Source organism: Plecotus auritus (assembly GCF_963455305.1).
Source record: "Plecotus auritus genome assembly, chromosome: 1".
Taxonomy (NCBI): Eukaryota; Metazoa; Chordata; class Mammalia; order Chiroptera; family Vespertilionidae; genus Plecotus; species Plecotus auritus.
In genome coordinates this window covers 83,748,419-83,775,067 of record NC_137770.1, presented here as the reverse complement: position 1 = coordinate 83,775,067, position 26,649 = coordinate 83,748,419, and the positions used below count along the sequence as shown (strand labels likewise).

General features: G+C 44.2%; 2 protein-coding genes across 4 annotated transcripts in view; one reads left to right on the top strand and one right to left on the bottom strand.

The window, feature by feature from the left end:
• The window catches only part of SLC7A7 (solute carrier family 7 member 7), a 33,538-nt gene extending 21,912 nt beyond the window's left edge, over positions 1 to 11,626 (top strand). For both annotated transcript variants that reach the window (XM_080665345.1, XM_080665346.1), the window contains exons 3-10: positions 4,633 to 4,758; positions 5,554 to 5,698; positions 8,367 to 8,490; positions 8,717 to 8,820; positions 9,107 to 9,203; positions 10,371 to 10,520; positions 10,732 to 10,915; positions 11,104 to 11,626. In XM_080665345.1, the coding sequence (XP_080521471.1) occupies positions 4,633 to 4,758; positions 5,554 to 5,698; positions 8,367 to 8,490; positions 8,717 to 8,820; positions 9,107 to 9,203; positions 10,371 to 10,520; positions 10,732 to 10,915; positions 11,104 to 11,210 (1,037 nt within the window). In that variant the 3' untranslated portion in view covers positions 11,211 to 11,626. The remainder of the gene's footprint in view (positions 1 to 4,632; positions 4,759 to 5,553; positions 5,699 to 8,366; positions 8,491 to 8,716; positions 8,821 to 9,106; positions 9,204 to 10,370; positions 10,521 to 10,731; positions 10,916 to 11,103) is intronic.
• On the bottom strand, positions 11,347 to 17,980 carry OXA1L (OXA1L mitochondrial inner membrane insertase). Of its 2 annotated transcripts, XM_080665366.1 has the most exons (10): positions 17,846 to 17,980; positions 17,280 to 17,441; positions 16,314 to 16,527; positions 14,387 to 14,530; positions 14,052 to 14,137; positions 13,729 to 13,893; positions 13,436 to 13,540; positions 13,162 to 13,324; positions 13,010 to 13,090; positions 11,859 to 12,931 (listed from the first exon to the last, which is right to left on the bottom strand). In XM_080665366.1, the coding sequence occupies exons 1-10, from the start codon at positions 17,906 to 17,908 to the stop codon at positions 12,819 to 12,821; spliced, it is 1,296 nt and encodes a 431-aa protein (XP_080521492.1). In that variant the 5' UTR covers positions 17,909 to 17,980; the 3' UTR covers positions 11,859 to 12,818. The 2 variants fall into 2 exon arrangements, with proteins under 2 accessions (XP_080521493.1, XP_080521492.1); XM_080665367.1 differs by lacking the exon at positions 13,010 to 13,090 and having other exon boundaries at positions 11,347 to 11,930; positions 13,253 to 13,324; positions 17,846 to 17,933.
• Between the last annotated feature and the right edge of the window lie 8,669 nt (positions 17,981 to 26,649).

Sequence of the window (26,649 nt, the reverse complement as noted above, 5' to 3'; positions counted from 1 at the left end):
GGCAATATGGTGGGACAAGTGGCTGAGAAAGAAGGTTGAGTGTGGGTGGGTGGTGACTGGTGGGTAAAAGGAAGGATACCAATGGATGGAGATGGGAGTAGAGAAGCAGTAAGGGACTAAAATATAAGCAATCCATGTATTTTCATTTCAGAATTTGTTATAATAAAGGACAGAGCTGAGAACAGAACCCATGGCACAGGGCTACAGACTGATTCTGAACCAGAGCTAGTCCTGTAGCCTATCCCATTTGGTATTATGACTCGAGGTTACTCTGATGGCTAAGCATGGATTTTATGGCAGCATCAGTTTGTCCCTGGGTTCCATTTGTAAGATAGAAGCAGAACCCCAGGGGTTAGAGATAAGGGTTACAGGAGGAAGAGAAGGGCTGGAGGCAGAAGTACAGTGGGGCATAAAGGATGGGTGACTAACTGAGGAGGATCAACAGATATGAAAGACTTGTGGAGGGTGAGATAAAGGCACTTTAGCCATTTTGTAGGGTGCTTGTGGAGACTGTATGCTTCTGTCTTTAATTATTAACAGCACTGGGGGAAAAAAATGCCCAGCTGGCATGGGTCAGTGGTTGAAAGTTGACTTATGGACCAGGAGGTCACGGTTCGATTCCCCGTCAGGGCCTATGTCCCAGTTGTGGGCTTGATCCCTAGTGTGGGGCATGCAGGAGGCAGCTGATCAGTGATTCTCTCTCATCATTGATGTTTCTTGCTCCCTCTCCCTTCCTTTATGAAATCAATAAAAATATCTATAATAATAAAAGTGTAATATGCTAATTAGACCGAACAGCAGAACGACCTTCTGGACGTCATTCTGGACAAAGCCGCACTGGTGGGGGCTGAGGCAGAAGCAGTTAGGGGTGATCAGGCAGGCAGGCAGAGTGGTTAGGGGCAATCAGGCAAGCAGGTGAGTGGTTAGGGGTGAGGAGGCAGGCAGGCAGAGTGGTTAGGGGCAATCAGGCAGGCAGGTGAGTGGTTAGGGGTGATGAGGCAGGCAGGCAGAGTGGTTAGGGGTAATCAGGCAGGCAGGCAGGTGGCGGTTAGGAGCCAGCGGTCCTGGATTACGAGAGTGATGTCCAACTGCCAGTTTAACTGGCAGTTGGACATCCCCCAAGGGGTCCTGGATTGGGAGAGGGTGCAGGCTGGGGGACCCCCCCTCATGCACAAATTTTGTGCACTGGGCCTCTAGTGTGTGTGTGTGTATCCTATCTAATAAAAGAGTAATATGCAAATTAACCATCACTCTGCTACACCCACAAGCCACACCCACCAGCCAATCAGGAGTGAGTATGCAAGTTAACCCAACCAAGATGGCTCTGGCCATGGAGCGAGCAGGAGGCTTGGGTTTCCCCGGCAATGGAGGAAGCCAAGCTTTCCACACACCCTGGCTGGCCCAGGCCTCCACTCAAGGCTACAAAGTTTCAATTATAGAAGATAAATAAATCCCAACAAAAATGGCTGCAGCCAGGGAGCTGGAGAGAGCAGGAGGCTTGAGTTGCCCCCAGCGATGGAGGAAGTCAAGTTTCCGCAGCCCTGGCCTGCCTTGGCCTCTGCTCAAGGCTACAAAGTTTCAATTATCCTATCTAATAAAAGTAATATGCAAATTGATCATCACTCCAACACACAAGATGGCTGCTCCCATGTGGTCAAAGATGGCCGCCACAAGATGGCCAGCAGGGGAGGGCAGTTGGGAGGGACCAGGCCTGCACGGGAGGGCAATTGGGGGCGATCAAGCCTGCAGGGGAGGGCAGTTAGGGGTGACCAGGCCGGCAGGGGAGCAGTTAGGTAACAATCAGGCTGGCAGGGGAGTGGTTAGGGGGTGATCAGGCTGGCAGGCAGAAGCGGTTAGGGGCAATCAGGCAGGCAGGCGATCCTACCATAATCGGGCCTAAACGGGCAGTCGGATATCTCTTGAGGGGTCCCAGGTTGGAGAGGGTGCAGACTGGGCTGAGGGACACCCCCCCCCCCGTGCATGAATTTTGTGCACTGGGCCTCTAGTAGAAGATAAATAAATCCCAACAAAAATGGCTGGGGCCACGGAGCAAGCAGGAGGCTTGGCTCCGCTCAAGGATACAAAATTTAAATTATAGAAGATAAATAAATCCCAGATACCAGGGCCTCCACTTGGGTCACCGGGGGGCGTGGCCAGCCTGAAAGCCACCACAGGCCCCTTGCCCAGGCTGCCCCACATCCCAAGGGAACCCCCACCCTGATCCGGAACACCCTTCAGGGCAAACCAGCTGGCCCCCACCTGTGCACCAGGCCTCTATCCTATATAATAAAAGAGTAATATGCAAATTGACCATCACTCCAACACACAAGATGGCTGCCTTCATGTGGACACAAGATGGCCACCACAAGATGGCCAGCAGGGGAGGACAGTTGGGAGGGACCAGGCCTGCAAGGGAGGGCAGTTAGGGGTGACCAGGCTGGCAGAGGAGAGAAGTTGGGGGTGACCGGGCAGGCAGGAAGGCAGGGAGGCAAGCAGTTGGGAGCCAGTTGGGAGGCAGGCGAGGATTTAGGAGCCAGCAGTCCTGGATTGTGAGAGGGATGTCCGACTGCCTGTTTAGGCCCGATTCTGGTATGAGAGGGATGTCTGACTGCCCGTTTAGTAGTCGGACATCCCTTGAGGGGTCCCAGATTGGAGAGGGTGCAGGCTGGGCTGAGGGACACCTGCCCCGTGCACGAATTTCATGCACCAGGCCTCTAATATATATATATATATCACTAAGAAGTTACGGGTACATTTTTGCCCCGCCCTTGTGATAAGATTTGATTGTTCGTTGTCTTTTTTATTAGGCAGAAATGCAAGTGCGTGGGACAGGAATGTCCTTTTGCTAGGAAGAGCAGAAAAAAATTTGGGCAGTGAGTAGAATAGGAAGGTTATAAAGTAAGGGAGAGAAAGAGAGAAGAAAGGACTGCTATTCTGAGAGGCTGGTCTTTCCTGCTTCTCAGGATGAAGTAGCCTCTGGCCAGTGTGCTGAGGCCAGGACACAACAAAATGGGAGAACTAGGGACACTGAAGGACACGCCACTGCCAGAACTGAGACAGGGAGTACTTTCCGACTGTGTTGATGGCCTGAAGCAGGCAAGCCCAGCACTGGGCCTCACTTTCTCCACTGGAAAGGCAGGCTGATTCTGACCTTGCCCTTTTTGAGAAGGACTGTTAAGCTATCCCTCTTGTACTCCAGTTGCTGAGCTGGGAAGGAAGGAGCAGTGAAGCAATTCACTCTGCCACAGTCGGGTATGTGCCTGCCTGCCGGCCTGTGTAAGAGGTTGGCGGGGGGTGGCGGGGGGGAGCAGGATGGTTGAGTGACATTCTGCTGAGTTTCAGAATTATATCTTGCGACTCTTCCCTGCCACATCCTGGCGCTGTTGGTCAACCTCACAGCATGTGTGGGCTTTCCTTCTTGAATTTCTTTTTCTGAAGTGGATTGTAACTTTTTTGTGGAGTGTGATGGATTTCTCTGAGGTTCTGACAAAAGCTACAAACCCTTTTCTTAGAAAAATGCATATACTTTGGCTATTCCTACATAACACTTTACGAAACATTTCAGGCTTTGTGGAAGCCCTAGGCTAAGAACTGGCTCTAAGGGCAATCCATGAATGAACTTTACTGAAGCTCATCCAGGTAAAGGGATTACCTCTACCTCGGGGGAAGGACTTGAGGACTGTTTGTGGCTCTCATTTTTTCATTGTCCAGTCAGGAAAAATGCCCTGTCCCCATTCTGTAGGAATCTCTGTTCCAAGAATCTTTCCAAGCACAAAAACAAGCAGCTGAGCTGGCAGGCAGTATCAGGAAGTCTGGCCTCCATTCTAAGCTCTGGCTACAAGTCCTGACCTGCTGGCCCAGACGTTGGATAAGTCATAACAGGACTTGTTAAGGTTAATAGTAATACCACAGCATCAATGTCTTGGGTCCTAGAGCCCATACGGGAGGAGCGGGGGTAGGAGGGTAAAGAGGGGGCAGAAACCGTGGAATTAAACTTCAGAATTAAGTATCTTGCCCAAGATCCTTTTCAGACACAACTGCTGAACACATTCTAATTCCCTAGCAGGGGTCCTCAAACTACGGCCCGCGGGCCACATGCGGCCCGCCGAGGACATTTATCCGGCCGCCGGGTGCCGCTGCCTGTCCTGCTTAGCAGCTGACTCGTCCCGGGCCCGCAGTGCGCATAGGAATTTGTTTATAGGTTTTTTTTAAAACTATAGTCCGGCCCTCCAACGGTCTGAGGGACAGTGAACTGGCCCCCTGTTTAAAAAGTTTGAGGACCCCTGCAGTCTCCAGTTGCCTCCCACTGCTGTGAGCACTTTTGTATGTAAGCAAATCCACATTTATTTTGTGTCTCCCATTTGTGTCATCTCGCTGAGTGTGTGTGTGTGTGTGTGTGTGTGTGTGTGTGTGTGTGTGTGTATGTGGTGCTGTGTATATAGGAGCTCAGCAAGTTCTTTTGCATGATAATAGTGAGGACATTCTGGGCAGAGGTTTCCAGTGCAGTGCAGGTCTGAGCCCAACACTTGTCTTTGGCCAAAGGTCTATTACTGGTACTGGAAAAACTGCTTGGGAGTGTAAGGCCATCTGGATGGTGCAGTCAGTCACCAGTCAGTATTATTATTTTTTCAGGTCTCTTAACCTTCATTAATTGTGCCTATGTCAAGTGGGGAACAATGGTACAAGATGTTTTCACCTATGCTAAAGTACTGGCTCTGATCGGTGTCATCATCGCAGGCATTGTCAGGCTTGGCCAAGGTAAGAAATAATAGCAACTAACATTTGTTAACCATTTTCTGAGTCACACTCCTCTAAGCCCCCTTTGTGCATTATCTCATTTGATAGGCCCTATTATTCCCATTTTATAGATGAAAAAACAGAGGCTTCGGAATTAAGTATCTTGCCCAAGATCCTAGCTATTAAGTAGTGGAGCCGTAATCTGTACCCAGGCACTGATCCCAAAGCCTGTCCTTTAACTTCTATGCATACTGCTTCCCAGTGGAGGATGATCTTGGCAAAAGGGCTGACAGCCGTGCACTGGGAGATGGCTTTTGCAGATTGTCAAGCCCAATGTTGTGGCTATGATTGTTCTCCCCTTGGGAGTGAGCAAGGGCAGAAATGAACTCTTTATACCCACTCCTCTCTAGTATTCAGGCCTGAACACCTACCCTACAACTACTCTGTTGACCTGGGCATATTGAGCCTTGCCCTTCCTCCACCCTTTATCAGCTCAGTCTGGTGTTAGAAAGGAGGCAGAATCGGGCAGCTTGCAGGGCAGGACAGAACTGCATCACTTCTGTTCTCCAGCCCTTCTCCTAGGAATCCACCTTGGGGCTTTCCTGTCAAGATCCCCATTCTGTGCCCTGCATTTGGCCCATCACTGTAGATGTCTCTTTTCTGTTTCCTGTTCCTTCACTGATAGCCTTGCTGCCAAAAGTGTTCTAAGCTACTCACCTGCTGTTCATTATACTCTTCCATTCCTTTACTGGATCACCTTGAGGTTGGGGAGTAGGTCACTAATCCTTCTGCCTTCCCCTGTTCTCTGGGTTCCAGGAGCCTCGAATCACTTAGAGAATTCCTTTGAGGGTTCATCATTTGCAATGGGTAACATTGCCCTAGCACTGTACTCAGCTCTGTTCTCCTACTCGGGCTGGGACACCCTCAACTATGTCACTGAAGAGATCAAGAATCCTGAGAGGTAGGTATCTCACCATCAACTTTCCATGGCAATAATGATAGCCTTCATTTACGGAGCTTCTACTGTGTGCCACATAGCATACCACAACCACTGAGATACGTTTTTATCAGCCCCATTTTAATAGATGTGAAGCCTGAGGCCCAGAAAAGTATCTTATCTGTGATCATAGTAACAGAGCTATGTGAAGTTTCTTGTGTTTAAAAAATTTTTTAAGGTCTTTTCACATTTATTCATTCATCCCCATATTAAGGCAGGCTGTACAATGGACTCCTGTATGCTTTCACAATAGACTTTCCTTGCTAGGTTTTTCACTCACCCATATCCCCACATAGAGAACTTAAGCTCATAGACTCCCAGAACCCTTCCTGTTTCCCTTCTGATCCTTTGTTTCTCAAATTCATACTGGCATAGTGGTATTGTTTGTCATTCAATGGGATCACCTCACCATTGTTACCCTAAATTACCCTCTAGTTATGCAGAGTGGAGAGCACTGGACAGGGATTAGCAGGGCCTCTCTTTCCACTAATTCGTTGGGTGACCTTGAGGGAGTCCTTGACATCTATCTGCTTCTTTATCTCTAACAGAGGGGGGTGAATTATATGATCTCAGAGCCTTTCCTGGCTTTGCAATTCAGTAATTCTGGGAACTAAGATTTGCCAAGGAGCGGAGTTTATATAAATTTTTAGTCAAAAGAATAATAAATTCCTTTGGCTTTGAGAAACAAAGAATACTTTTGGGACACTTCCAGTGTTGCAACCCAGAGCAAATAGAAACAGGATTGAGGCCTAGGTGGTACTTCCACCTACTGGACAGAAGCTGAATGACTTGAGAGTATTTAGTTCCGCCCCTTTCCCCCCCTCCATTCTCACTGTGAAGAATTGTTTATAAAGATCATGGCTTTATTTGGGCTAGAGGGACCTTGGGAAGTCTTGGCCACTGGTTAGGATGGTATCCAAGGTTTTCAAACTGAGTAAGGGGGTGGGTGGACATATCTCCCAGGTTGCTCATTCACTGTTCTTCCTACTGAGGGACTATCTTTTTCTCTGCAGACTTGGCCTTCATAATTTCTTCTTATATTTCTCAACCTTAGAAATTTTTTTTTTTACATTTTAATTTTTTCAGTATTCACAATTATAAAGAATTCTTGGATGTAAAACAAAAAACAAAACAAACCCATCTTCCTGTGCTATTATTATAAGACATACTAGGTGTACCAGTTAATAATGCGGATTTTGTAATCAAAACACGATAAATTCAAGAGAAACATCAAAAATGCTTTATTCAAAGTAATGTGCATTGCTAGCTACACATTTCCCCCATCTTTAGGTTAATTTGTGGATACCATCCCAATAGAACTTTTCTTGTTTTGAGGCAAACCATTCAGAGACCCAATTTTCCACTTATTTGTACGTTTTGAAGTCCTGCTCAGAAAGTGTGTGTGCCATTGATTGGAACAAGTGGTAATCTGAAGGAGTAAGGTATGGTGAATACAGTGGGTGGATTAATACTTCCCAGGCAAGATCTTTTAATGTGTCTTTAACTGGTTTTGAAGTGTGTGATGGTGCGTTATCACAAAGCAAAATTACTTTGCTGTGTCTTCTGGAACATTCTGGTCATTTCACGATCAAAGCGTGGTTCAGATTGATTACTTGTCGGTAGTGATCAGTATTAATAGTTTCACCTGCTTTTAGAAGCTCATAATACACCACACCTTCCTGATCCCACCAAATGCAGAGCATTGTCTTCTTTCCGAAGCGATTTGGCCTTGCCTTGCAGTCGATGTTGATGGTTGACCTGGATCAACCCATGATTTTGTGCGTTTGGGATTCTCAAAATAAATCCACTTTTTATCGCCAGTCACAATTCAATGCAAAAAAAGACTTTCTTTTGTGCCGTTGAAGCAACATTTTACTGATGACTTTTCGGTTTTCCATTTGTCTTTCATTCAGTTGATGTGACACCCATTTTCCTTCCTTTAAAATCTTTCCCATTGCTTGTAAACATCAGAAATTGTTTGCTGAGCAATGTTTAATCTTTCTGCAAGTTATTGTTGAGTTTGACATGCATCTTCATCCAATAATGCTTGTAATTGTTGGTCTTCAAACTTTTTTGGTTGACCTGGACGTTCTTTGTCTTTCACATAGAAATCATCACTCTTAAAGCATTTAAACCAGCATTCACAAGTATCTTGAGATGGAGCATGTTCACCATAAGCTTCCCGAAGTATACCATAACTTTCAGTAGCACTTTTCTTCAAAATAAAGTAATGAATTAAAACTTCCCGCAAATGCTCTTTTTTTGGCATGAAATTCAACATTTTTAAGCATAAAAATATCTATGATGTTAACACCTTCAGAAAATTGACATATGAAGTTTTGAAGCTTGTTGTCAATACAACAAAATAGCATTAATATCAAATCGCATATATATTAACAAATGTGTAACTCCATCTATTGAAAAAAATCCGCATTATTAACTGGTACACCTAATAGTTCTTTGTTAATCCTTTATTTTATTTTACTTTATTTTGGCATTGTAGCTGTTTCTCCAAATGTAATTATCCTTTCCCTTGATGTTCTTTAGTTCTTAAGAGTTCAAAGCTAAGGATTAAAGGAGAGATGAGGATGCGACTATGGACTAACATATCTTCTATTCTGTTTGGCTGTAGGAATTTGCCCCTCTCCATTGGCATTTCTATGCCCATTGTCACCATCATCTACATCTTGACCAATGTGGCCTATTACACCGTGCTAGACATGAAGGACATCCTGGCCAGTGATGCTGTTGCTGTGGTAAATGATTTTCATTAGCAGAGAAGGCTGAGGGTGTTTGTGGGCTTCTAGGTACAGTGCAGCTCTTGAAAGTCCCAGTAAAGAGACAGTCCTTGAAAGGATACTGGGATACTGGGCTTGCAAGGAGGTACTGTTATTTCTGTGGTGGAAGGGTTGGATTCCAAGTAGTGGGAATCTAGGGACATGCCTGTCCATGCCTCTCATCCCTAATGACTCTTTTCCTTAGACTTTTGCAGACCAGATTTTTGGAATATTCAACTGGACAATTCCACTAGCAGTTGCATTATCCTGCTTTGGTGGCCTCAATGCTTCCATTGTGGCTGCTTCTAGGTATGAGCGGTATCTTTTACTGGAAAGCATTTTGAAAACTATGGCAGGGGGAGGTAGGACTTACAGGATCTAGTCTTTAGTCACTGTGCTCCCCAAATGACATTCACAGCCTCTTTGCTCTTATTTCCATCAGTAGCCTCCAGAACTTACTAATCTCTATATTGAACTCCATTCCATATTATCTACACTTTTGGAGATGATTGCAGAGTGAGGGCCCTTTAGCTCATGAACCAGGCCACACCCAGTATCCCATGTTTCTCAGTCTCTCCTATCTTACCTAAAATAGGCTTTTCTTTGTGGGCTCAAGAGAAGGCCATCTCCCTGATGCTATCTGCATGATTCATGTCCATCGGTTCACCCCAGTGCCTGCGCTACTTTTCAATGTAAGTGATCCCAAGGATGAGACTGAAAGCCAGATTGTGGGGGAAACTTTAGTAACAGTAGAGGCAACTGTCCTAGCTTCCTAAATACTCTAAAGGAGATTCTAACAGAAAAAAACACTGATGGAACATAGTGTGGGCAAGACACACTTTGCTAACTGCTGCGGTGGTTCCTAAGAGAGAATCTATCTTTTCTAAGGAATGGTAACCTCCTTTGGTTTAGGACAGTGGTCGGCAAACCACGGCACGCGAGCCACATGCGGCCCTTGAGTGTGGCTCTTCCACAAAATACCATGTGTGGGCGCGCACGTACAGTGCGATTGAAACTTCATGGCCCATGCGCAGAAGTCGGTTTTCGGCCTGGGCAAGTCTATTTTGAAGAAGTGGTGTTAGAAGTTTAAAAAATTTGGCTCTCAAAAGAAATTTCAATTATTGTACTGTTGATATTTGGCTCTGTTGACTAATGAGTTTGCCGACCACTGGTTTAGGATAAGGCATAAAGCACATGGGATTATTTGTAATGATTGCCACGATAGTCAGTGATGTAGTGTTTAGGGAAGAAACTAATCACTTCCATGGGGGAAAAGGGTGAACGAGGAAAGATTTCTTTGACCAAGTGCATTTGGAGTAGATTTTTAAAGTTAGGATTGCAAATGGTAGAGATGGGCTTTAGGTTAAGAGAAACAGCATCAGAAAGTTCTGAGGTAAAGCAATGTGAAGTTGGGTAGTGGATGATGAGCTGGAAATGTACATTGGAGCCATTATGGGGAGGCTTTTAAGCAAAAGTTTAAAAAATTTTTGATTTCAGAGAGGAGATAGAAAGATCAATGAGAGAGAATCGACTGGCTGCGTCATGCACACCTGACACTGGGGATTGAGCCTGCAACCTGGGCATGTGCCTTTGCTGGGAATCGAACCATGAACTCCTGGTTCATAGGTCAATGCTCAACCACTGAGCCACACCAGACAGGCAAAAGATTTTTGAGGAATTGTTTTGAGCTATACTTTATAGAAAAGGAATGAGGTATTGAAACTCAGGAGGTGCTAGCGGGTGGGAACAGAAAAGGACAGATAGGGAGACTCTGAGGATTTGACAAAGGGGAGGGACTTGGTACTGGGGAGTGAAAAATACCTTGAACAAAGGCCCTGAGGAGCTGATTGTACTTACAGGGAATCATGGCATTGATCTACTTATGCGTGGAGGACATCTTCAAGCTCATTAACTACTATAGCTTCAGCTACTGGTTCTTTGTGGGGCTCTCAATTGTGGGTCAGCTTTATCTGCGCTGGAAGGAGCCTGATCGACCTCGTTCCCTTAAGGTAAGTCACCTCTATCCCACCTCTGCTCCATCTGCCCTGGGGATTCTTATAAGATGGTTTGTTTAGAAACCTTTGCCCTGGACTTGCTGGTGTCAGTGTGTTGAGATGAAGGGAATGGAAAGGCAGCTCAGTGCTCTGACCTTCACAGAGGTGGGGTTACTTTAGCTGTCAATCCTGAGCTAATTTCCAGTTGTTTCTTTTGTGCCCTTAGCTCAGCCTTTTCTTCCCCATTGTCTTCTGCTGCTGTACCGTCTTCCTGGTGGTCATTCCACTTTACAGCGATACCACCAACTCCCTCATTGGCATTGGCATTGCCCTCTCAGGCTTGCCCTTTTACTTCTTCATCATCAGAGTGCCAGAACACAAACGACCTCATTGCCTCCGAAGGATTGTGGGTAAGATCTGGATCCTCAGGTTAGCTTGGCTAATGTACTTTTATTTTTCTCTTCTGAAAATCCTGTTCCAAGTCACCTATCGTTAACCCTAAGGCTTAACTGAATTGTCTTCTCAGGCCCAATTCATTGCCACTGGAACTCAGACCAGTTGACCTCTTCTGAGTTTTGATTCAAACTTCTCTTTGTAGCATCTACTACATGGTACCTCCAGATCCTATGTATGTCAGTAGCTGCAGAGATGGATTTGGAAGATGAAGGAGAGATGCCCAAGCAACAAGATCCCAAGTCTAAGTAAATAACACCTGGAATCCTGAGATATGAAAAGCAGAACCTCATCTTCTACTGGTTGGAGCCAAGGAAGTTGAAAAGGAAAGCTTACTTCTTTGGAGGCACTGTCCAGAAGCCTGGTCTAGGCAGCTTCAACAACCTTTGAACTTGCTTTTTTTGAGATAGACAGTAATTTATTTGTTTTGCTACATATTGTTCCAGATTTTTAAAAAGGGATAATAAAGCAGACTGTGGTGGGAGCATGTAAGGTGTGGGCTTGGTTATTCTAATAGCACATTCCCATGTGTTAAGATATTCACTCACCTCTGGGTGTGCCTTACACCTCTTTTCCTTTAAAAGGGTCAATAATGCTCCAAACTTCCTGTCTCTTTTAGAGAGACACGAGAATGTATGGGTACTGGACAATAAAAGGTTTATGTTCCTAAGCTCTGAGTGGCTTCATTTTACATAGTGTCTCTGGGGCAGTTCCTATTAGTCTGGCAGGAAAACTAAAAAAAAAACCTCACACAATCTAATGCTTGAAAGTGTCCGAGTATTTCTTCCCTCTCAAGCCTGTTGCTGAAGGTTGATAAAACCAATCTCTACCTCTAAACTGCTGTAGCAAAATGTTAAGGTTGTTAGATAAAAACGAGATCAACTTCCATTCTTTTTTTTTAATATACTTCATTGATTTTTTTACAGAGAGGGAGAGGGAGTTAGAAACATCAATGAGAGAAACGTTGATCAGCTGCCTCCTGCATACCCCCTACTGGGGATGTGCCCGCAACCAAGGTACATGCCCTTGACTGGAATCGAACCTGGGACCCTTCAGTCCGCAGGCCGACGCTCTATCCACTGAGCCAAACCAGTTAGGACTCAACTTCCATTCTTCTTAATTACTGCTAAGAATTTGAGCCCAGCTGGCATGGCTTAGTGGTTGAGTGTCAACCTATGAATCAGGAGGTCACAGTTTGACTCCAGTCAGGGCACATACCCAGGTTGCGGGCTCAATCCCCAGTGGGGGGCATGCAGGAGGCAGCCGATCAATGATTCTCATAATGGATGTTTCTATCTCTCTCCCCCTCTCTAAAATAAATAAAAATGTGTAAAAAAAAAAAAAAAAGAATTTGAGCACATCTACTTCTTGAAGGATATTTTATAGGTAACCTTGGGGTAAATAAATGTGGTTATTCTATTTAAATATAATCTCAACTTAGCTGGCATATCTCTGCAATAAAAGTGTGGCTGGAACAACACATTTATGGGGTGGGGAATCTAAGCTCTTAACACCAGGTTACTTCACTGAGACACTTCCTAAGAGCACGGGCCAGCAAAAGCAATCACCATCAACCTGTTCTTTAGTTTTCTGAAGCACACAATCCACCTCCCCACTTAATAAGTACCAGGAAGCAACATTTAATACAGAGGTTTGCTAATTCTGTAGATGGAAAGATCACTTGGCTCCTCAGTGCTCTTTTATACTTAGATGTAAGAGTTTACAGTGGAATCCACTTTTAAAACAAACATCTCCACGTCCCATAGTTTCTAGGTCTGGAGTAAGGACCCAGAAAAATCTTGTTCTAAGGCCGAGTCTTTGGAGAAGCAGAGTTAATGTCAGTATGAGCAGGGAACAAATTCAGCCAAGTGTGTCACGCCAGGGTTTCTTTGACTTTGGTTTAGCGGTGTCGGGAGGGGGGTTTTTCCCATGCTGTAGCAGAGGGTTGTGGGTAAAGGTCTGTCGTAAGGGACCTAGGGGAAGAAGAGAAGGTTAATGAACAAAGGAAAGGGAGAAACAATGACAGAATTTAGCCCGAAAGGGTTATTTACCCCTGGCTGCTAGTTCCAAGTGATTCTGCATGCGCCGTTCACGCTCTTGTAGCTGATGGTTGATTTCAGCATTCTTCCAGCCTATATAGAGTAAGACTGTTGGGTCTTATACCTACTTTCCCCTGGTCCTGATTCAGAGGACAGGCCCTTACCACGTTTGAAGCTCTTTATGAAGCCTTCCTGTGGAGGTAATTTGTCGGAGTCATGCACAACACGCTGGGGGATTTTAAGAATAGTGCGTACAGCTGGAATACGGAGGCAAGACACCTGGACCAGGGAAAACATATTCGAGGAGAACCAATACACGAACACTGCCTAGAAGGAAAGGAAAAGAAGGCACTTAGAAGCTGCATCCCTGATCAGCCTGCTGGGAGGTGGCTAGGCTAGGAGAAAGGACTTGAAGCTAGCCCCTAAGTCATTACCTACCGAGGGGAAATGGACAGTTATGGGCAAGACTGCCAGGGGTATCACTCTCATAACATTTCTCATCCAGTGAAGGTCAGAACTTTGCACACCAGTCTCAGCACCTAACTGCAAAAAAAAAAAAAAAAAAAAAAAAAAAGGCAGAGGAAGAGTAGCAATTTTAGGGACTATGGCTCAAATTTCTTATGCATCAAAACTCTTCCTCCAGGGAGTGAAGAAGGACTATTCTGTACAACTACATTACTCCTAATCCCAGTTCACTTTGCAGGTCTGGCACTTGGCCAACCTGGGCTTACCTCAAGGACACCCCACATTGTAGCAGTGACTACCATTGGTAATATGTAGGTGGGGTCAGATACTGTGAGATCCTGGAACCACCAGAGGCCACCTGTCTGTAGGCTGGGCACAGGAAGGTTGGCCATTTCTCTCAAGGAAATGAAGAAGGAGATGAAGATTGGTGCCTATTACACAGGATAAACAGTGTCAGTATCCTTTATCAGAGGGGATATTTTCATTATTCCATTACTGAAAACCACCTGCTTTTTGGACGTGTAGGGCATGGGAAACAGGAGGTAATCTGATTGTTTCAGGATAAAATAAGGAAAATATTTTTACCCACCTGAGTCAGAGGTAGAATGAGAGGTTTAAAGAGTTTAATGTCATGCTTTTTCTGATACAATGTCATCTCCGAGGAGGCCCTGTAAACTGTGAAGTGAGGGGAAGTTAGTGGTTGGGCAGATAGTTCCATTGGTGGAAGTGACCATCCTCATTACCCGGCCCATCACATTTCTAACTGACCCTGACCAGTCACTGGAACCATTAGGCCCAAGAAGTAGGTAAAACTTTAAGACCTGCCTAGATGTAGCAACTCCTGACTTAGGTTGTTTCTTTCCCTCTGCAGAATGTCAGGAAAAGTGTGAATGTGGTCTCACGCTCATCCTGCAATTGACTCACACTCAGCATGGTCTCCTGCCAACTTGGCCTCCCTGATTCGAGTGGAAAACTTCTGGATCTCTGGCATGTGGTTGTGGATCTTGGCTGCCTCTCGCTGGCCCTTCACAATGAGAGGAAACACCAGGCAGCGGGCAAAGACCGTACCTACAAAATACACACAAGGATTGGAGTAAAATTAAAGCAGTTCTGCAGCTAGGAGGTTGAAGATTTCTAGATTCTCACTGAAAGGATCCCTCTTATTCTAGTCTTTCCACACTGTGACTCATACCCAAGGGGCCCAAAACAAAGGGTAGGGATATGAGTTAATTTCTTCAAGGCTCAGTTCTCTGCTTTGACATCACAAAAGTCTAGCATTAACTTCTCTAAACAAATGATCATGAATCTAGTTTGTTTCCTTGAACAAAAGGCGACAGTAGGTACTTTTCTAGACCAATGGTTTCTAAACTTTTCTATCAATGGAACATCTTCCTCTCTGCCCCAACTCTTAGTCCCAATATGTATAACAGATAAAATCAAGCTGTCCTAGGTGAGGGGTAGTCTGGCTATAGGACTGTTTAAGTTCTGGACTTGCTTTGCTCAGAGGTACCTTTACAGAACTCTGGGGTTCTCACGAATAGTTTAAAAGCTGCTATCCTAGAAACCTCTGGAGCAGGAGGTAATATGGTGGCCTGCTGCTTAAGCTCCTTCCTATCTCTTTCTTTTTTTAAATATGTTTTTATTGACTTTAGAGAGAGGGCACGGGAAAGGTACAGAGAGATAAAAACATCAATGAGAGAAACATCATTAATTGGCTATCTCCTGCACACCCCCTACTAGGGATCAAGCCTGCAACCCCGGCATGTGACCTGACCAGATATTGAACTGGTGACCTCTTGGTTCAGGGGTTGACACTCAACCACTAAGCCATTCTGCTCAAGCCCTATTTTTTTTACACTTCATATTTCCCAATGATGCCAACAAATATTTAATTTATGGTATCTATAGATAAACAAGTGGGTTCCGGCTAAAAAGAGATGGGGGTTGGGGAGAGACTTAGGTTTAGGCTTTACCAACATTATGATGATGATGTGCCGTGGAAAGAAGGGAGCAGAGGATGGAACCCAGAATACCAGCACTGGAAATGGGAAGTTGTGGTCAGAAAGACGGAAGAAAATCAGAAAAGACTGTCACAAAAGCCAAGGAATATATTTTCAAGTCTAGTGTCTAACACAGAAAGGTCAACTATAAAAAGCAAAGTAGATTTAGCAACGATGTAACTGGCAGTTAAAATGAAGCGGTATTAGTAAAAGCCAGATTGCTGCGGGTCAGAGTGGAAAGAAGTAAGCCTACTATGATACAGAATATCCTTTTAAATAACAGCTATGAAAAGAAGGAGAAAGACAGCATAGAAGTTAAAGGTAAACTAAAGATAAAGGGAAAATATTTCCTTCCAAGAAACACATGGTATGCCTGAGCATGTTTGTATGTTCAGAGTAGGGCAGTAAAAAGGGAGTTGAAGACACAGGGAGATGATCACTGGAGCAACGTGTAGGAGGATACAGAATCCGAAGCATAGTTTTAACCTGCAGTGTGAGTGTCTTCCCAATTTTGGGGTTTAACTGCTTGACCTGACCTTCTACTCTCCTGAACCAGGGCAGCTTCATCACTGTTAACAAGGTCCTCTTGCTCTAACCCCATGCTCACACTCAAATATCTACACTTCTTGAATTACAGATGCTCTAGTGGTTTTATAATGCCCTTTAGGAAATATAGGTAGAGTGTATCTAGTATCATGAGCCTTTACCCCTCATTTGAATCATCTGTTTTTTCTGACCCCTAAACTTCTGCACTATTTCCTTGACCCCCTCACAGAACTGCTATTCTTTAAAGGTCTCTCCCTAAGTCCTCATTTCCTCCAGGATCCCTTTCCAGGATGCAGTCCTCTTACACAGAGCAATGGCCCCCCACCAAGGTAGGCCAAGGTCCACATGCATATATTCCAGTAGGTTCTGGATCATTCCCACTGGGGTATATGACCCCAGACCAAGTTCAGTGAAGCTCTGTTCTGCAGCAGTTTGGACTACATCTGCAGTCTCTCCAGAAGCCACCTCAGTTACTGCTGTGGGTGAGGGAGTTGCAGGAATGACCGGAGGGGCCTGAACCTGTGCAAAAGGAAGCCATGTGTAATATTCAGTAGGTGGGACACAGACATTGAGGGTTCCCTTATGATAACCAGTACTGGGTTGTTCTCTCGACTCTACTTCTCGTTCTCCCAGATTAGCCTAAATGTCCACAGAACTCAGCTCTTTAAAAGAACATTTTATTTTCCCCCCAAAGTAGGAAAATAACTTACTATATTATAGTAAGATTTTATGAAAGTTATTTCTTGCATCAGTGTTTTCCAAACTTCATTCATTTGAATATCACTGTTATGATTTTGTACATACTCAAACTACTGTACTCATAATTTCCTTTAAAACAGTTTTTAAGACCCAAATATCTAAAAAAAAAAAAAAAAAAAAAAAAAAAAAAAAAAAAAAAGAAAGAAAAAAGACCAAAATATCTACTTGGTCTTATCCTCAAAAATATCAATATCCATGAAATCATGATATGCAAGTTTCAATTTTTCTAATACACACACCTGGAAACACATTTCATATCGCCATCAGTGGCTTGGCACTACTCTGGGAAACAAGGGCATGCATAGAATGTAAATCTCTCTTGCTGTACTCTCAAATCCTTCCCCCAGCGGATTTGAAAGTATCCCAAACAGAGATGCTACCATTCTGGGGAGCTGTGTGCAGCGTGGAAAGAACTCTCCTGCACATTCCACTTCCCTCTAGACAAAACAAAAAACAAAAAACCAACCAAGGAGCACCACTCCTAACATTGCAGGGTTGGAAACGCGTCTTACCTGGGCTTCTGCAAATGAGATGGCAGAGACACTGAGGCCACGGGGGCTGGGGGCCGCCAAGAGGACATAGTGGGGGCGTCCGCAGCACCGGCTGGCTGGGAACGGGAACCCTGCGGTCAGCGGTTTCCGGGGCCACTGTGAAGGCCCTGCGACGCGGTGGAACTGCGCGCGGAAAAGGAGGAGGAGCACTTTCATTGGGAGCAGAAGTCCCGCATTTTGCGGCCCCCGCCCCCACCCCCCCCAGAAGCAGGCAGCCCGCTTCCACAGGTGAGGACAGTAACTCTCCGCGAGTCCTGTACCTCACCTGCCACAGGCCCACGACCCAGAAGTCCAGGCCGAGGTTCCCTTGGCAGGGGGAAGCCTGTTCCCGGGTTCAGACCACGACACAGGGTCGCTCACCCGGTGGGGTCATAGAAGGTAACCCTTCTGCGTCCTCAGGGGACCCGAGGTCAAGGGACACAGGCTCGCGAGCAGGTCAGCGTTGCTCATGCCCCAGAATGAGCGCCCCCGGCTCGGGTCACAGGGACAGGGCAGCACCCCGCAGTTCAGCCCTGGCGCTTCCTTACTTGCCGCTGGGGCCATAGCAGGCGGAGAAGCTCTCGGCGCCCGCACAGCAATACGGCCGCCATCTTAACGGGAAGAGGACTTCCGTTCGCACCTGCGCACTCGGAACCGCAGCCCCGCGGGCCGAGGCCCTTTTGGAAGTGGGCGGAAGCCGGAGCTGTCGCCACGGTCGCGGCGGTGAAGGAGTCTGGCGACCATGTTTGAAGTGGGCAAGAAGGCGCAAAGGGCCGCATTTACAAGATCGCTTGGAGAGTGTTTTCTGGAGAGTGGAGTTAAGAGCCACATAAGTGGATGAGGAGTTTCCTCCATCTCTAAATCCTTGATTCTCCTGCGACGTGTTGAGCTAAAAAACAGCCTCTGGACAGCCTTGTCTGTGTCTGGTGTGGATTTTTTTTTCTTGCCCAGTGATGTTCGATTCTTATTACTAGACTAGAGGCCCAGTGCATGAAATTCGTGCACGGGGGGGGGGGGGGGGGGAGGGAGGGGGGTGTCCCTCAGCCCAGCCTGCACCCTCTCCAATCTGGGACCCCTTGAGGGATGTCCGACTGCCCATTTAGGCCCGATCCCACCGGACATCCCTCTCACAATCCAGGACTGCTGGCTCCCAACTGTGTGCCTTCCTGATTGCCCCTAACTGCTTCTGCCTGCCAGCCTGATCACCCCCTGACCACTACCCTGCCAGCCTGATTGATGCCTAACTGCTCCCCTGCCAGCCTGTTTGCCCCTAACTGCCCTCCCCTGCAGGCCTGGTCACCCCTAACTGCCTTCCCCTGCAGGCCTGGGTACCCCCCAACTGCCCTTTCCTGCAGGCCCTGTCACCCCCAACTTCCCTCCTCTGCCATCCTGGTCACCCCTAACTGCCCTCCCCTGCAGGCTTGATCACCCCCAACTGCCCTCCCCTGCTGGCCTGATCACCCACAACTGCCCTCCCCTGCTGGCCATCTTGTGTCCACATGGGGGCAGGATCTTTGACCACATGGGGGCAGCCATCTTGTGTGTTGGAGTGATGGTCAATCTGCATATTACTCTTTTATTAGATAGGATAGAGGCCTGGTGCACGGGTGGGGGCCAGCTGGTTTGCCTAAAGGGTGTCCCAGATCAGGGTGAGGGTTCCCTTGGGGCATGGGGCGGCCTGGGCGAGGGGCCTGTGGTGGTTTGCAGGCTGGCCATGCCTCCCAGCGACCCAAGGGGAGGCCCTGGTATCTGGGATTTATTTATCTTCTACAATTGAAACTTTGTAGCCTGGAGTGGAGCCAAGCCTTATGCTTGCTCTGTGGTGGCAGCCATTTCTGTTGGGATTTATTTATCTTCTATAATTGAAACTTTGTAGCCTTAAGCAGAGGCCTAGGCTCATCAGGGTGTGGGGAAAGCTTGGCTTCCTCCATCGCCGGGGGCAACCCTAGTGTCCTGCTCTCTCCAGCTCCATGGCTGCCGCCATTTCTGTTGGGCTTTATTATCTTCTATAATTGAAACTTTGTAGCCTGGAGTGGAGGCCTGGGCCGGCAAGGGCAGGCAGAAAGCTTGGCTTCCTCCATTGCCGGGGAAACCCAAGCCTCCCTCCTGCTCTCTGTGGCCGAAGGCATATTGGTTGGGTTTAGTTGCATATTTGCTCCTGATTGGCTGGTGGGCGTGGCTTGTGGGTATAGTGGAGTGATGGTTAATTTGCATATTACTATTTTATTAGATAGGATAATATTGTAGTAGCAGATCCAGTGAAACTTGATTGTACTCTGGCATCTGACAGAAATTGAAGGAAGGCAGCTTCTAGGAAAAAATTATCTCTCAGATAAAAATACACAGAGTTTTAAGAGGAGACTCCATCTTTCCCTTTTCCCTTCCTTAGTGGGGTTGTATGAGGAGCATCTTGTGACTGAGGGGACAAGTCTAAAGATAAAAAGCTAACATGAAGATGGCTGTATGGAAAGATAGAAATCCTCTGAATACTTGATGATGTCACTGAGCTGCTGCATCAAGCTTGGAACCACCCATCCCTAGACTTTGTTGTGTAAGATAATTAAAGTCTTTATTGTCCAGATTCTAAGTCTCTGTTGCTTGGGTGTTTTGTTTCTTGAAGCGAATAACATTTCTTAAATATATATGAAGTGAAGTTCCTTTCCTCCAAATACAAAATAGTACAGCTCAGAAAGGTGAAAGTTGATTATATTGGAACCCCTAAAAAGTCAACTACAAATGCTTTTTGAATGACAAAGCATAGCTTGGGAAAGATACAATAGCTTGAAATTATTTCAATCACTGCTTTTTGGGGATCGTTATGAATATACCTGACAAATGGTAAAAATAAGCAAAGAAATAGAATATAGATTTAGTAATAATTAGGAGTATGACCGATTAATCACATATGTTGGATATTATTGTAAGCAAGCTTTTATTTATTTTTTTGTTACTTTAAAGAATCAATACAGTTGCCCTAGCTGGTTTGACTCAGTGGAAAGGGCGGTCTGTGGACAGAAGGGTTCCAGGTTTGATTCCAGTCAAGAACACATGCCCAGGTTGTGGGTTCGATCCCCAGTAGGGGGTGTGCAGGAGGCAGTCAATCAATGATTCTCTCTCATCATTGATGTTTCTCTCTCTCCCTCTCCCTTCCTCTCTGAAATAAATTAAAAAAAAATTATACATAAAAGAATCAATACAGTTAGAACTGATGACAAACACACAGCTCAGGGCACTTGGGGGAAAATAAAACTATCCTGTGGTAGAGAGTTACTTTGGTGGCCCCCTGAACCTTGTCCAGCACAGCCAGGTTAGGTGAGCCTGAGGAGGGGCGGTGAAGGATTAAAGAAGATAGACAGAGAGGATACAGCTGTGGCTAGGTGGATCTCCCAAACCTGGATGAGGACCCAGAGAGACCCAGCCTGCAAGCTGAAGCTTTATTTATTTATTATTATTTTTTTACATTTTTGTGTCTGGCTTCTTTTTTCTTCTTTTTTTCTCTTTCTTTTTTTTTCATAAATCTCTATTGTTCAGATTATTACAATTGTTCCTCTTTTTTCCCCCCATAGCTCCTCTCCACCTGGTTCCCACCCCACCATCTGCCCGCCCCCCTCACTGTCCTCATCCATAGGTGTACGATTTTTGTCCAGTCCCTTCCTGAACCCCACTCCCCCTCCCCCACCGAGAATTGTCAGTTCACTTCCTTTCTATGCCCCTGATTCTATTATATTCACCAGTTTATTCTGTTCATCAGATTTTTTATTCACTTGATTTTTAGATTCACTTGTTGATAGATATGTATTTGTTGTTCATAATTTTTATCTTTACCCTTTTCTTCTTCTTCCTCTTCTTAAAGAATACCTTTCAGCATTTCATATAATACTGGTTTGGTGGTGATGAACTCCTTTAGCTTTTTCTTATCTGTGAAGCTATTTATCTGACCTTCAATTCTGAATGATAGCTTTGCTAGGTAGAGTAATCTTGGTTGTAGGTTCTTGCTATTCATCACTTGGAAAATTTCTTGCCACTCCCTTCTGGCCTGCATAGTTTCTGTTGAGAAATCAGCTGACAATCATATGGGTGCTCCCTTGTAGGTAATTAACTGTTTTTCTCTTGCTGCTTTTAAGATTCTCTCTTTGTCTTTTGCTTTTGGCATTTTAATTATGATGTGTCTTGGTGTGGTCCTCTTTGGATTCCTTTTGTTTGGGGTTCTGTGCACTTCTTGGACTCGTAAGACTATTTCTTTCACCAGGTGGGGGAAGTTTTCAGTCATTATTTCTTCAAATAGGTTTTCAGTATCTTGCTCTCTCTCTTCTTCTGGCACCCCCATAATTCTGATGTTGGTACGCTTGAAGTTGTCCCAGAGGCTCCTTACACTATCTTCATATTTTTGGATTTTTTTTTTCTTTTTGCTTTTCTGGTTGGGTGTTTTTTTGCTTCTTTGTATTTCAAATCTTTGACTTGATTCTTGCGATCCTCTAGTCTGCTGTTGGATTTCTGTTTATTATTTTTTATTTCAGTCAGTGTATGCTTAATTTCTAGTTGGTCCTTTTTCATATCCTTGAGGGTCTCACTAAATTTATTGGCCTTTTCTAGAAAATTCTTGAAAAACCTTATAACCGTGGTTTTGAACTCTATATTTAGTTGTTTGCTTTCCTCCATTTCTTTCATTTGTGACCTGTTTCTTTGTCTCCACATTTTGGCTGCTTCCCTGAGTTGACAGAGTGGCTTTGTGTGCTAGGTGTCCTATAGGGCCCAGTGGCTCAGCCTCCCCAGTTACCTGAGGTGGACACTCTTGGTGCACCCCTTTGTAGGCTGTGTGCACAGTCTTGTTGTAGTTAAGCCTTGATTGTTGTTGGTATCACTGGGAGGAATTGACCTCTAGGCCAATTGGCTATGAGGATCAGCTGTGTCTAGGCTGGGAGAACTTCTGTGCTGGAGACACCCTTATGAGACAAGACTTGCAAAGGCCTCTGTGTTCAGCTTGGATGGGGTGGAGTCTCAGGGCGGAGCAGACAGCAATGGCTTCCCATCAGCCCTGCCCGAAGAGGCCCCTGGATCTCAGTGTCCCGTGGTAATCGCTACAAGCACCTCTGAGAGAAAGCCACCCTCGAGTTTCACCCGCTGCCAGACAGTCCAGTTTCTCCCCAAATGAGTCTGGGTCCCCAGAATCTCACTCGGAACTGGAGTTCAGAGCCGTTGGGAGCTTTTGTCTCCCTCCCGGTTGAGAAAGCCAGCTGTGTACTCAGTTGCCAGCCCTTACCGTGTGCACGCACCTTGATACCTCTACCTTCCACAGTTCCTCTGTGTTTCAGTGTGCTTTTCTCTTTCCTGACAGTCCAGTTTCTCCCCTTATGAGTCTGGGTCCCCAGAGTCTCACCTGGAACTGGAGTTCAGAGCTATCGGGAGTTTTTGTCTTCCTCCCGGTTGAGAAAGCCAGCCATGTACTCAGTTGCCAGCACTCTCTGCACATGCGTCTCGGTACCTCTGCCTTCTGCAGCTCCTCTGAGTCTCAGTATGCTTTTCTCTTTCCTTCTAGTTGTAGAATTTCCACTCAGCCAGCCTTCCTGTGGTTCTGGATGATGTCTGTTTTGTCTTTTAGTTATAGTTTTAAAATTGTTGTGCGAGGCAGCAGTTTAGTTGTTTACCTATGCTGCCATCTTGGTTTCTCTGAAGCTTTATTTTATAGTCAGAGCACACAAAGCAAAACAAGGGAAGTGGTCAACCTGTTTACAATGTTCTTGTGAGTTTCACCTTGTTTTGGCAGCACTTGCTGCATCTCCCACAGCCCATTAGCTACCTAGGAAGGAACAAGTGAGAACTATAAAGTCAAGCTTAATTATGCTAGGAGGGCTCTGCCCTCCAAGCTGGGACTTGTTTGTGGCCCTGCCACAGGTCAGTCCAAGGCTTGAACCTATAGCTGCTCCCTACAGCCCCCAATAAAGCATATCTCCCATTATTTGCACCCTTGTAAAGCCTTGTACAGCTACTATAGAAAATAGTTCAGAAGGCCCTTAAAAAAACTAGAAATAGAACTACCATGTGATCCAGCAATTTCACGTCTGGGGATATGGAATTTCCTTTCCGTAAAGGAAAGCACTGTATTGATGAGATATCTGCACCCCCATGTTCTTAGTAGCACTATCTACAATAGCTAAGATGTGGAAACAACCTAAGTATCTATCCGTGGAAGAACAGATAAAGAAAATGTGGTACACATATAAATAGGATACAATTCAGCCATAAAAAGATGGAAATCTTGCTATTTGTGACAATATGGATGGACCTGGAGGGCATTATGCTAAGTGAATAAGTCATACAGAGAAAGAATTACTGAATGATCTCACTTATATAAGTTTAATAATAAAAAATTATCAAACACATACAAAAAGAGGTCATATTGTGGTTATACAGGTAGGGGGGAATTGGATGAAGGTTGTCAAAAGGTACAAATTTCCAGTTATAGTTAAATACAGGGGATGTAATGTACACTATGATGACTATTGTTAACACTTCTGTATGGTATATTTGAAAGTTGTTAAGAGAGTAAATCCTAAGAGTTCTCATCACAAAAATAAATTATTGCTTTTTGGTATCTATATGAGATGATGGACATTAACTAAACCTATTGTGATAATCATTTCACAATGTATATGCCAAGTCATTGTGCTGTACAACTGAAACTTATACTGTGCTATATATCAATTTGTATAGATGTAGATGTGAATACAACTAACTCCATCTCAGTGTCCTGGATTTATTTCATACTTTGATATTTGGCCAACTTCACTGGCTTTAGCAAGCATATCAAAGCCTTCTAGTTGATGATTATCTGTGTTCCAAAAAATGTAGCAATAACATTTTTTTTAGTAATGTCTGGAATGGCATGACAATTGAGATAAGTATTAAACTGATATATTGATGATAAATAATCACTTATCACAAGACCACCAAGAGGTATGGCACCTAGCCAGTACTGCATTCTTTGTCCCATTGTCTTGACAATAATTTGTACCTGAGCCTGGCCAGTGTTGCTCAATGATTAAGCATTGATCCATGAACCAGGAGGTCATGGTTCGATTCCTGGTCAGGGCACATGCCTGGGTTTTGGGCATGTGCCCAGGGGGGCATGTAAAAGGCAGCCCACTGATGATTCTCTTTCATCATTGATGTTTCTAACTCTCTCTTCCTCTCCTTTCCTCTCTCTGAAAGCAATAAAAACATATTAAAAAAAAGAATTGACATATTTAAAATACTGACTTTTACAATCTATGAACATGGTGGAAACCTCCATTTGAAAAAAAAAAAATTGGTACCTGAGTTATACTATGAAAAAGTACTGTGCTCAGCTGGTGTTGCTCAGTGTTTAATTGTTGAACAATGAAACAGGAGGTCACAAGTTCGATTCCCAGTCAGGGCATGTGCCCAGGTTGCAAGCTCGATCCCCAGTAGGGGTGTGCAGGAGGCAGCTGATCAATGATTCTCTCTCATCATTGATCTTTCTATCTCTCTTTCTCTCTGAAATCAATACAAAAATATTTTTAAAAGTACTGTAACAGAGGGGCTGGGTGAAAAAAGTGAAGGGATTAAGCAAAGAAAAAGCCTCAAGACACAGACAGCAGTATGGTGATTACCAGAGGGAAAGGGGCGCTGCGGGGAGCTAGAAGAGGGAAAGGGGGTGATAAATGGTGATGGAAGGAGACTTGACTTGGGATGGTGAACACACAATACAATATACAGATGATGTAAAATTGTACACCTGAAATCTATAAAATTTTATTAACCAATGCCACCCCAATAAATTCAATAAAAACTTAAAAAAAATATTGTAACAGTATTTTTCAAGTGGCAGATTATGGAATAGCTGCAGATTTATTCAAGGTAGTTCCTGAAATGATGGAGCTATTAAAGAAAAAAATGAGTCATCATCATGTCTTAAGAAGAAAAATTATGAGAGTATTCCTCTGAAATCATAGATATTCATGGCTATTATAACAATCATTGGAAAGCTGCATTTCATAACTTGAGGAAAAATTCTAACAGATGCCATAATGCTTTTTTTAATGGTGCTTTTATGTTTCTTTTTAATGGTGGTTCCAAACAATTATTTTTGAAATTTTCTAGTTCTGTAACAAAATATAATAAAGTCTTTCCATAGTTTTAAAACAAAACAAAAAATAAATAAAAAAGTATTGTAACAGGTGCCTGTTAGCAGAGGCTAATTGACACAGAACTGCTGGGTCATCTGTCCACTCCCACCTACAACTCTGTAAGTAAATTAACCTTTAATACATTCTGTTTTATTCCGTGGAGTTGCGTGTATTGTTCTCTCTGACGATACCTTCTTATTATGGTGGCCATTACACCTTTGCCCTGCCACTGGGCACAGTTATACCTCAACACTGGAAAAAAGTTTTCAATATGTGCACTCATGCCTGTGCACACACACATTGTCACAATGTGAGGTAGGTGATGGCTCTGTTAAGTAATCTTATTGTAGTAATTATTTTGCAATATATATGTAAAGGGTGGGTCAAAAGTAGGTTTACAATAATTAATAATACAATAATAAATTTTTGCATACTCACAACTGTAAACCTACTTTTCTGCAACCTGTATATAAAAATATTACATTGTATAGCTTAAACTTATTAATTATATATGCCAATTATATCTCAATAAAGTTTGGGGAAAAGCTCTGAGGATTATACAAAAAAATTCTACTAGAACTAATATGTAAATTTAGCAGGGTGTAGGATACAAGGTCAATATGCAAAAATCAACTGCATTTCTAAAAACTAAAAATGAACAATGTGAAAATTAATAAAACCATTTACAAGAGCATCAAAAACAAGAAACATTTAATAGTAAATTTGACAAATATATGTGAAACCTGTTCACTGAAAGTTATAAAACATTACTGATAAAATATGTAGAAGGCCTAATTAAATGGAGAGATACACCATGCTCAAAGATTGTAAGACTCAGTATTGTTCAGATGTTAATTCTTCTAAAAATGATTTACAGCAAGTTCAATAAAAATTTAATAGAAATTGACAAGTAATTAATACATTTATATGAAAAATGTAAAACAGAATAGACAATGTTTTTGAAAAAGAACAAAGTTGGAGGATTTATAGTATCGGATTTCAAAGTTTACTATAAAGTATCAATAATCAAGACAGTGTGGTACTGGAATAAGAACAGACATTTGGATCAAAGGAACAGAATAGTTTCCAGAAATAAATCCACACATAAAATCCATTTATTTTAATAAAAGTGCCAAGGGACCCCTGGTTGTGTGGCTTAGTTGGTTGGAGCATAGTCCTGGTTTTGGGTTCACTCTCAGTCAGGG